This window comes from Oryctolagus cuniculus, chromosome 2 (assembly GCF_964237555.1).
Source record: "Oryctolagus cuniculus chromosome 2, mOryCun1.1, whole genome shotgun sequence".
Classification (NCBI taxonomy): Eukaryota; Metazoa; Chordata; class Mammalia; order Lagomorpha; family Leporidae; genus Oryctolagus; species Oryctolagus cuniculus.
The window spans coordinates 177,036,508-177,048,011 of NC_091433.1; the positions used below are offsets into that span (position 1 = coordinate 177,036,508).

Here is an 11,504-nt window from a genome sequence, read left to right on the forward strand (position 1 = left end):
GATATAAAAACCAGTGTTTTCAAATCTGATAGTGTATCAGAATCTCACAAGTATCTTTAAAAATATTTATTTATTTGAAAGGCAGAGTAACAGAGGGAGACAGAGAGAGTTATCTTACATCTGCTGGTTCACATCCCGGGTGGCCACAGCAGCCACGTTGGGGCCAGGTCAGAGCCAGGAATCCATCCTGGTCTCCCACATGGGTGACAGGGATCCAGGCAGCTGGCCCATCCTCCATTGCCTTCCCAGGCACATTAGCAGGGAGCTGGATCAGAATTGGAGCAGCCAGGACTCAAACCAACACTGAAAATTAGGATGCCAGTGTTGCAGTGCCACAATGCCAGCCCCACAAGTAGTTTTTTTTTTTTTTTTAATAAATACTTTTTTCTCTTAATTTTTATGATTTGTAAATTTTGGGATAGGAATCAGGGTGTGTGTGTGTGTGTGTGTGTGTGTGTGTGTGTGTATATATATTTAAAGCTACACAAATAAGTGTACTGGCAGCAGGGGTGAAAATGCCTGGCATGTAGATGCTCCTTTATATGGTGTATAGCAGGGTACAGCGGTGTCATTCACACAAGTCTTCCTCCAGGGCTATGCAAAGGCTTCTCTAATTTCAGACAATCCAGCATATACGCTGTGTGTATGTGTATAGAACAAAAGTATTTTCTCCAGGCCTTGATAGTAATGCTAAAAAGTAAAAGACGCAAATGGTATGGTATTTCCTTTATTTTTTCTCTTTCTTTCTCTCTTCCTAGTTCTCTCTCATTTTAAAAATGCAGAAACCATAGGAAGGGCTCTATTTGAAGTGATCAGCAGTTGGAGGTTGGGTGGAGGAAAGAGGGATGAGAGTCTGGGGGAGGGAGTGGAGGGAGGCAGCCTCCAGCATCGATAGACAAGATGAAGGGCCCCGGAGTCACTGGTGTCCGTGTGCCCGTCTCCACGGGCTGGGCTCTCCCGAGGCTGTCACAGGTGTGGTGTCCATCTGCTCTCAGAACGCAGGCATTCCAGAAGTGTTGCTGTTCTCACGAGTGGAAGCTAAGCTCTGTTGTTTCCCTCCCCTCCTTTCAGATCCCGGTCTCCAGAATCTCCTCCATGCCGTTTCCTCCGTCGCAGGTCTCTCCCAGGGCTCGGTTTCCAATCCCCATCATCAGTCCTAACAGAACAGGAGCCAGAACCCTCGCAGACATCAAAGCAAAAGCCCAGCTGGTCAAAGCACAGAGGGCAGCCGCTGCCGCCGCCGCCGCCGCCGCTGCCGCCGCCTCCGTTGGAGGGACCATTCCAGGACCTGGCCCAGGGGGTGGACAAGGTTCAGGAGAAGGTGGCGAAAGGAAAACTGCAAGAGGAGGCAGTCCAGGCTCAGACAGGGTCAGTGGAACTGGAAAGGGCCCCGCACTGGAACTGGCAGGAACTGGAAGCGGGGGAGGTACGAGAGAGCTTCTACCCTGTGGTGCAGAGACTCAGCCCCAGTCTAAGACCAAGACCCCAGGCCAGGCACAGCCTCCTAGTGGCTCTGGAGCACAACTACAGCAAACCCCCTCAGTGCCTCCAACACCTGCCGTCAGCGGAGGGTGCTCAGGTGTCCCATCAGCAGCCCACGTAGAGAAACCCAACAGTGAGACCCTGCACCCCGCCAGGGCAGCACCCGCAGCGGCCCCTCTCGGTCAGCCCGCAGGGCCCAGTGGCTGCAGACAGGAAAAAGCACCTTCTCCGGCGGGTCCTGCTCTGGTTTCAGATGCTTCACCTGCTCGTTTTGCAGCTAATGGCACCATTGAGTCCAAAGCAGGCTCTGGTCAGAGTGCACCGAACCCTTGCGCCTCGGCAGAGACAAATGCTAGTGCTCCGGTGGCTCTGGCTCCCTCCCCTGTCACATCTTTATTGACAACAGCCACTTTAGAGAAGCGCTCTGTACCCCAGGTCAGTGTGACTGCAGCTCCCACTGGGTCAGCTCCGTCCTCGAGCACTTTGCCAGCAGCTTCTAGCCTGAAAACCCCGGGAACTTCAAGTGTGAACGGACCCATTTCACGACCCAGCTCTAGTATCCCTGCTAATAACCCTTTAGTTACTCAGCTGCTCCAGGGCAAAGATGTCCCGATGGAGCAAATCCTGCCTAAGCCTCTCACCAAAGTTGAAATGAAAACTCTTCCAATGACCGCAAAAGAGGAGAAGGGAGTAGGAGCCCCCGCAGGCACGGCCGGAACAGAGAGTAGCGCCAGAGAAGAAGTTCACGAGAGACCGTCCCATCCAGCTGTGCAGCCGCTGGGGAAGAGCCTGCAGAGTCAGCCCCTCCCCCAGGGTGCCCGGCCCCTGCAGCTCTTCTCGCCTAAGGACCTGAGGGACCCGGGCGTTGAGGTGCACCAGTACCCAGAAGGACTCAGTAAAGCGGCCCAGGATCAGGTCCTCCAGACGCTGATCCAGAGGGTGCGCAGGCAGAGCGTCCTGTCGTTCGTGCCGCCCTCCCAGTTCAGCTTCACCCACTCAGGTTTCCAGCTGGAAGACATCTCCACGAGCCAGAGGTTCATGCTGGGCTTTGCTGGCAGAAGGACATCCAGGCCTGCCATGGCAGGCCACTACTTGCTTAATATTTCCACCTACGGCCGAGGCTCGGAGAGCTGTAGGAGGACCCACTCGGTAAACCCTGAAGACCGTTTTTGTCTAAGTAGCCCCCCGGAAGCCTTGAAAACGGGATATGCAGATGGTCAGAGCGCAGCAGGGGACAGCAGCAGCGGCAGGGAAGACGACACTGACGAGGAGAGCACTGAAGAGGAGCAGGAGTCGGTGCTGGCGAAGAGGGAGCCCCAGGCGCCCCCGAGTTCCGGCAAGGGCGATGCAAGTGCAGGACCCCACAGCAGGGAAGCGCCGTCCATCAGCGACTGCTCGGCCGAGGCACCGCTGAGTGAGCAGACCACTTCAGCGAAGGAGCATTACCTGTTCCCCAGGGGCCAAGCGCTGGATGAAAAGACTGTGGCCAGAGATTTTGTTCAGGCAGCGCAGAAGCAGGTGGCGCATGCAGGGAGAGGTAAGACGATGCGCAGCAGCCCTGAGCGTTTCGGCTCTTCTGCCCTGCCTCTGCCTGCCGACAGTCCCACCCATCAGCCTCTGCGCCTTCCGCCCCTGCAAACCCCAAAGCTGTATGGAAGCCCCACCCAGCTAGGGCCAAGCTACAGGGGCATGATCAATGTCTCCACCTCTCCCGACATGGACCACAACTCTGCCGTACCAGGTAGCCAGGTGTCTAGCAATGTGGGTGACGTCATGTCCTTCTCAGTGACCGTCACTACCATCCCTGCTGGCCAAGCCATGAATCCCGGCAGCCACGGCCAGACCATTCCTGTGCAGGCCTTTGCGGAGGAGAACAGCATCGAGGACGCGCCTTCGAAGTGCTACTGCCGCTTGAAAGCCATGATCATGTGCAAGGGCTGCGGAGCTTTCTGCCATGATGATTGCATTGGGCCCTCCAAACTCTGCGTCTCCTGCCTTGTTGTTCGGTAATGAGAGCAGAAAGGTACACACTGTGAGGGTGGGGGAAGGGAAGGGCTGCTGACGTGTGTGCGTCCCTGGAATCACAGAGATAAGTCGGCTTGGGCTGTCTGAGCAGACGGATGTTAATCAGGAAGACAGAGTACAGGTTTTTTGCATTTTAGAGGAAGAGCACCTTGTATACCAAGTCTAAGGCAGGCAGGACTGTGAGTCTGTGACAAGTTTGCACTTAGAAAATCATGTAAATATGTCACATTTTGTCTAACATGGCTTTCCCAAGGGTCGCGGTAATGATGTGTTACTTTGAATTCAGATTTTGTTCCACTCAACGTGACTGAGGAAAGGCGAATGCCATGCTGGCTGCCTCTGACCTCCGCTGAGAGGCTTGGAAGAGCAGGGAGAGAGGGAGTGTTGGACAGATGACTGGAGGTGAGGAGTGTCTGCACATTCCGGCTGCACGTTGTGCGGAGACCATTCGGCCTTTCCAGGATTTGGATCAGGGTTTCCTCAGTCCCTTTACCTTAGATGGAACTGTTTCAAGTCGAGGTTTTTGCTAAGGCCTTACTCCCACAGGCAGCATTGCAGACCCTGACAGCTGAGTGGTTCTTGGCTCTGTCAGCCAGTGCTGTTGGCAGGCGCTCTGCCTGCAGCTGCTGGAGCCCTGCTGTCCCCTAACCCCACCCCTCTGCCCCCAGACGTGAGTGTGGCCTGGGGCGGGAGCGCCTCTCCAGGCCCCGCCGTGTAACCATGGCCTGTGCAGGGCCGCGGTTCCAGCAATAACAGCTCTGCGTGACAGATTGGAAATCCAAGGGTAAAATAACCAGGAAAGGGTGAGTGAGTGGGTGATTGGAACCATGTCTTGTTGAGTGAGGGGAATGAAACTGCAGAAGCTGTTAAACTGAGCATAAAGAGCTTTGGAAAACAGTTTCGCACTAGAAACAAGGTAGCCTGTCTTCTCCTCTTCTCTCCCAACCCCGTAGCTAAAGTTTTATAGTCACAGGTAGAAAAGCTCAGTAACACATTTGCTCCTTCTGTTCAACCTGTTTGGACCTCCCAGGCATCTGAGGATGGAGTGATCTGATTACATCTTACTTAAACACACGTGTCCGCACACACAGAGCACAGTTTCTGTTTTAGCAAGCTTGTGCCCTGCTTTGCATTACTGCTGTCTGTGTACTAGAAATTTCTTATGTAAAGGGGATTTGGTGAATGGCTAAGAAAATGTCTGAAAGGAAGAAGAATTGGCTCCAAAGTTTTGTTGGTTTTTTGTTTCATTTTTTGTTTGTTTGTTTATTCATTGTTAAATCTTTCTTAGTGGCTGAAGAATTTTGGAGTACATATTATTTAGGTCATGGTTGTAGAACATTAGAAACAGCCTACAGTTTACCAGAATTTGGTACTAAGTAGGAGATTGTCAACTGGTACCACCTGCGTATAGAACTCATCTCCTAATTTGAAATGTGTAAAAGCATTCGTGCAACCTAGTGCATTCACATTTGTACCACATATTCAGGACGCGGCATTTACAAGCTGCGGACCAGTTAAGCTTGCTCACTGAGACGCGTTCCAGGTTAGGAGAGCATGAGTGATCATAAAACCCTGTCAGCGTTTCCTCACAGTCCCTGCTCCAAACCCAGAAGAAACTCACTCCACTATTTTTCATTTTTCTTTTCCAGCTTTTTTGTGGCCCAAGGCACATAGAGGATCTGTGTCCCAGTTTCAGCCGAGGCAGCGTGAAGTCCTTCCGTCTTCCCGTTTCCCCCCCGTACACGCATACACACACAGTTCAGTCCCACCGAGGGTAGGAAGTAGAAACTGTGGTTCTGCTGCCAAACTTGCCGACCCCTGGGTAATCCGAGGGGGGTCAGGGAGACCTCCTGCTGGGTCTCACTTCCGTCTCTCCTCCTCGCCGTGGTGGCAGCGCCGAGGGCTGCTCCTCTGCGTGCTGGGGGGGTTGGTTTGAGTGTTTCAGAATCGACCCCATTGCAAAGTGTCAGCCACCAATTTGGATTGATAAAAGTGACTTACTTTCTTCACTGATTTTCTGTTGGAAAAGTGTTCCTGCACGCACCCCTCTATCTGGGCACAGGCAGGCTGTCGTCAGGGGAGGACCGGTGTCAGGGAATTTCAAGTCCAGGTAGAGCAAACCATGCTGTGCCTCCCTTGCTCTTGACCAGGCTCTTGCACACAGGTGCTCAGCACTGCTGTTTGCCAGATTCTCTTGAAGACCACGCAGCTGATGTTTGCTGCGGACTCTCAAGCAGAAGTTGCCGCTGGGTGCTCTGCCTCCGTCCTGACAATCAGAGTCTTGACCGGCAGCAGATTGAATCCCAGTCCCTTTGGCAGTCTGTTTGAAAGCGGTGGTTTTAGGGAGAAAGCAGTCATCTTGTAAGCTGAACCGGGCTGGGGAGGGGGGCTGCAGTCTGGCCCATTAGTAAATGAAGCAGGAGCAAGAAAGCCGTTACATGATGAGTCTGAAAGCAGTTTCTGTCTTAGCTTTTGAGTTGCCTTGCCTTTCAGTCCAATCCAGAATGTTTTACGAAGTGCTAAGCTTGCCCTCAGCAGATGAAGCGCCGCCATGTCCGGTGACTAGTTAGATGTGTGTCCAGTGCACCTGCCCCCAGCCTGGTCTCGTAGCCCCGCCCATGGCAGGGCACCTCAGGAGAGAGCACTCGTAGTACGTCATCTCAGTCTCACTTCTCAGTGTTCTCAGTGGTCTAGAAAGAAGGCTTCCTGAAACTTAGAGCATTTTGATTAAAGTTCTCCATCCTACAAAAGAGAAAATAAAGCCAAATAATCTGAAATCGTTTGCCCTACTTCTGCTCCTTAACCCCTGTGCTCAAGACACTGAAGTTAGCTGTGGAATTCTGTGTCCGATTTGTAAGATTAAGAGCTGGCCAGTGGGGAGTTTTTCTTGGGGGCCAGGGAGCACAGGGACCTGGGCTGGGAAGGCACACACACTGATGTCTTAGAGCTTATCTCAGATTGAATTAAGTAGCCAAAGGAAGCACTCCTTGCCTTCTAGTTGAAGGTGCAATGTCACATCCTCATGACTTGACGGTACCATCCCCGTTGTGTATTCCTGCCCGGCCCCGCCTTAGAGATCCTTAAAGAACTCTCTGGTGAAATGATGTGTTCTAATGATGGGGGTCTTCTCTGACCATTCCACTGCGGTTTATTTCCAGAACTTGCTGTCCAGGAGCAGTGCCAGGGTGGTTTTCTCTCTGACATCATGTCATAGCAAGGAGAAAACGTCTCCCCATCGTATTACTGCTCCGTGCTCAGTGAAAACTCAGCTCCATTCATAGAATAGTCCAAAGAGACTTTGAGAAACATGATGGTAGGCAGGGACCTTTCCTACCATGTTTCAATACCTGCAAACCTATTGAAAGAGAGCAGTAGGTAAAACAATTCCTAAAGTTGAAGCAGGAGCTTCATAGATTCTTGGTTACTTTATTTTTTTTAATGCTTTACATTTGATACAACTATTAAAGATCAATTTTAAAAATAGCTTTCCAGTAATATATTTTAAGTAATATATATTTTAATATCTATGTAAAAAGTGACAGTGGAAGACTTTGGATTTCTCAAGTATGGTGTGTTTAATGTAGGCCCTCACTGTTAAGGCACAGGTTAGTGCAAAGGAAGTTACTCTAAGGACGCTCAGATTATTTCCCAAGAATGCAATAAGGGGAATGGTTTTGGGGTTTATTTTTTATTTTAAAAGGAAAATGACTTATTTACCACAGGCTATTTTTCCCTTCTGGCTGTAAGGTTTGTACAGACTGGTTTGGTAATTGCTAAAACTTTTGTGTCTCTTGCCTTTTTAAAGGAATTGTTAACATTGGAATTGAGGGTATGTACAGAGAAGTTGGTGTCAACACCATTTAAAAAGTCATATTTTTTCACAAATATAGAAAAAAATCATTTTACATAAGAATTTTAAGTATTTGCAATAAATATATGTATATAGATTGTATGTATTCATATATTCTTATTTTTCATTTTATTATTAAGTAAAAGATGATTAAAAGTGAAAATAAAACCCTTCGAGTTTTTGGTGACTCCTGAGATGAGCCGGCTCGCTGAGACGGGCCCGAGCGGAGGCTCTCCGTGGCTCCCTTGCTGCTCTGCGAAGGCTGCCGCTGCTGGCACGGACAGACGCAAAGGAGGGGCTTGCTGGCAGACCGGGGGGTGTCTTCTCTCAGAGATTTAGCACAAATATTCCTGATTTCTCCTAGTCTGTCTTTCTCCACGTTTTGTCCTTTGTTCTGTCTTGTACCCACCTGATTTGACTGGAAAAGAAACACAATGTAGTGTCTTTTTTTCTTTTTCTTTTCTTTTTTTTTTTTTTTTAATGTGCCCCTGGTTTGCTTCTAAAAGGAAGAATGGTAAGAAAACATCTCAGGGGAAAAATTAGGTTTTCCTTTCTCCACAGTGGTTAGGCATCCATTAGCGAATACTCGCTGCCGCCACCTTCCGGCCCGGGGTGTGTGAAGAAATCACCTCTTGAAGATCATTGGAAACTTGTCCTGTGTGGAGATTCAGCTCTGAGAGGTGACTTCCAGAGCCGGAGCCCTGTCCTGCCTGACTGATCTGGAGGGGCTGGATCAGAGCTGGGAGAAGCATCCCTGTCTTAATTAGAATGTGTCTGCACGTTTGACACTTGAATTTTGAACTCGCTGGTGTTGGGAAGGACGTCATGGAAATGCGGCTGAGCCCAGTGTCTGTGGTCCCACACCTGGATGTGGGAGACAGCTGTCTGGTCCAGAATTCATTTCGTGTTGTAAATACTTGGTTTTAGGGTATGATGGAGGGTGAAAATCAATACTAGATGGTCTTGCAAATCAAGGTATGTAGCCCGTTCCTTAAAAACAGTGGTAACCTGGAAGAAAAATTGGGAAGATCAGATATTTTAAGAATGTATCTTGGATGATCCATGAAATTGACTTTGTACTATATTTAGTTCTCCCCATAATTGCTGAGCTGGGGTTATTTTCACTGGAGAAAAATAGCATATTTTGGAAATTAATGCATAGTAATGCCTTTTCAAAGACAACATTATTTTTCAAAAATTGAAATTTCATACATGAGGGTTGCCCAAAGACATTGGAGATAGTTCAGCCACCCAAGAGCATGGTGCTCAAGGTATTAGCTGAAAGTGTACTGCTTCGACAGGCAGCTACCTCCGTCTCAGGGAATACCTGCAGCCTCATTCCTGTCCCCTCATCGCAGTGAAGGTAAACAGCTGAATGTGTCTGACCAGTCCATAACGACCATTTCCAGTGAGCGCCTCCCCACGTCCAGAACTGTGATTCCGGGGGGCCGCCTTCTACCTCATGGGAAGCAGAGCTCACGTTCAGGTGACGACGTGGGCGAGCGGGTCTGCAGCCGAGTGAGGAGAAGCAGTGTGCCGGCACAGGAAGCCTCCACCTGCATCTCCCAGCTGCCTCTCGCCAAGCCCACAGCCTTGGAAACCTGTGTCCGGTGCCTCTGACACTGCTTGGTCTCATTTGGTCTCTGGAAGATGGAGATTTTGCAAAATGTTTCTGGCTTTTTGTACAAGTCATTTTATTCCCTGACAGATTTATGAGAACTGAAGTGTTGTTTATACAAGGGTACGCAGAGTTGTGTCAGCTGTACAGAGGTTTTCCTGAAGTGGTATCCACACCGCACGTTTCTAGTCGAGAGAAGCAGATGCTGAGCGTGTCCCGGTGTGAAAGTGTAAAGGGGTACAGGACAAAATGTGAAGAAAGGAGATACTGCCTCCAGATGAAAAATTTTTACAACACCGTGGGAGTTAGGAGCCGTGTGAATAACATTGACCCTTTTAAAGAATTGTTGGAATAGCAGAAGTTGTTCGTAGAAGTTTTGAGAAATCTGAGTGGATCCTGGGAGAGAAGCCAGAGCAGCCTCTTCCCATAATGCAGTTCAGCAGGTCAGTGTCATGTTCGGCTTTCAGGTAACAGTCGCGTCAGTAACACAGCTTCCCCGTCACTGTTCAAACCCAAAAGAAGCGAAAGGAGATTTTTTAAGCATGATTTCCATTTTACAGGTGAGAAGGAGCTGTCTTTCCTCATTTCCAGTTGTTGCGGTTCCTGTTTTATTCCTCCATGGTAGGCAAAATTGGTGTTCTGTGCTACTACAGAATTGGCCTTTTCCCCCTGTGAAGTCACAGTACTTGAATTCTAGAACACTGCAGCTAGGTCCTCGTCCTTTCCACTTCAGTGCCCAAACCCTCACTCTTCGCTCTGCTGCTCTGGAGGGGGGTTTCGGAATGCAAATCCGTGTCTGCCATCGCTTCCTCCGGATGATTCCTCTTGCATTCCGCACGCCATTCCCCTCTCAGAGGTGGCAGGTGTGTGCCACCAGGTGGTGCCGGCTCCACTCCCAGGAACGGGGCGCACGGAGACCCTGTGTGAGGAAACTCAGGTCTCTGAGGGGCAGCCCTGGAAGGGTCTCCCGGTGAGGGAGGGGCAGGCCGCTTGCAAAGGAGCCGCGGGAGGAGCGGGGCTGGCTCCGCCTGCACAGGGGCTCCTGAGGACGGACTTCCGGCTCGGTCCTCCTGGCCCTCCTCGCCCTAAAGAAGCTGCCGCGAGCTGCGTCAACTGCAAGTCCCACAGGGAGGCTTGGAGAGCGGAAAGAGAAACCAAGATCGACTTTTAAGTGCATTCAAGTAAACTTTGAATTAAGGGGGTTTTTGTCGTTTTGTTTCTCTGTTTTAAGATTTTTGAGACGTGCTGTGGGCTAAGGAGCGCTTGTCTGTTGATGGTGGCCACTTTGGACACTGATGAGAACTTGGAGTTGTGCCCCGTGTGTTGGTGGAATGGGATTTGGCTTCATAAACACTAAGTGTTGCCAGCCTTAATCAGGAGTTCTCTTCTTAAGTATCTAAAATTCAGATAGCCCAGTAAGAAAGCCATGCATTAAATGATCACAAGATAAGCTGAAGAACTATTTGACACACCACCTGTTTCCTTCCCATGGGGAGTAGAGCACATGGTTCTTTAAAAACCTGAGTCTGACATTTTCAGATCCAGGAGCCTGGGGGTGGGGGAGGGACGGGGGGGTTGGACTTGGACCCTAAGTCGATCATTCTTTCCACGTTGGGTTTCAGGCAAACGCAGTTTGGAGATGTCCTCGGTAGTGACCGCAGCCGACCCTGTGTGTAATCACTTTGCACAAGTTGTAAATTAATCAGACGTGGTTACCTTTTTATTAGACAAGAAAGTAGATCCTGGGCTCAGGAAAGACATGCTAACTTATTCTCTGATATTAAAATGCTAATTAAAGAACAAGTTCTTGGAGAAGTCGCAAAATTTCTAGAATCCATGAAAGATCTAGAGTACATGACAAATGAAACTCTGGAAATGAGAAAACTTTTAGCCATAAGTGCTTTAACCTGTTTGTTCCAGACGCATCTTAGATCTGTAACTCACTGCACCGCACCTTTCACCAGCACCAAGGAAAATCCGAATGGAAGAAATGACCTTACCTTGGTCTTGTTCACTTTCCAGTCTGCACACAGGCCTTAGCACCTTGACAGATGACACTCTGCCTGTCAGCTCCTCACTGTCCCTACTCCTCTCCCAGACTGTTCTTTTTATTGGTCATATAAAAACTACCTTCTTGAGAGTTGAATGTACAATAATGTTTCTGCACATGGGCGGACTCTTATCTCAATGACTGATTTTATGTGGAATAAAGGCGTACAGTTTTACCAGGCGACTGTGCTTTTTCTTTTCCGAGGGAGCCAGACACCATGTTGGATGACTTCCCTGCGTGTTTTCCCCTTCCGCGGTGCGTGATGCACAGCTATCCCTGGGTCCTCCATAAAGCTGAGAACCACAGGGTACTGATCTCTCCATAAACACTCAGAGGGGGGTGAAGAACTCAACAGGGACCAAAATGTGTATCATCCTAAACTGGAGAGAAAATCCATGCTAGAAAGCCATAGCCATCACAGCAGTGGGGCACCAGCAGAGAGACACACAAAGCAATGGGACAGAAACGGCCAGAAATGA

The 11,504-nt window shown here is 49.6% G+C and overlaps 1 protein-coding gene across 14 annotated transcripts in view; it reads left to right on the forward strand.

Moving 5' to 3' along the window:
* ASXL2 (ASXL transcriptional regulator 2) overlaps positions 1-11,205 on the forward strand; it is a 175,283-nt gene extending 164,078 nt beyond the window's left edge. For 8 of the 14 annotated variants that reach the window (XM_008254662.4, XM_008254670.4, XM_051843115.2 and 5 more), the window contains 2 exons: positions 1,072-3,488; positions 5,157-11,205. In XM_008254662.4, the coding sequence (XP_008252884.2) occupies positions 1,072-3,488; positions 5,157-5,181 (2,442 nt within the window). In that variant the 3' untranslated portion in view covers positions 5,182-11,205. Of the gene's footprint in view, positions 1-1,071 lie in introns of all 14 variants that reach the window. The other 6 variants (XR_011386742.1, XR_007918310.2, XM_051843112.2 and 3 more) reach the window with 6 other exon arrangements.
* The last annotated feature ends 299 nt before the right edge of the window (positions 11,206-11,504 follow it).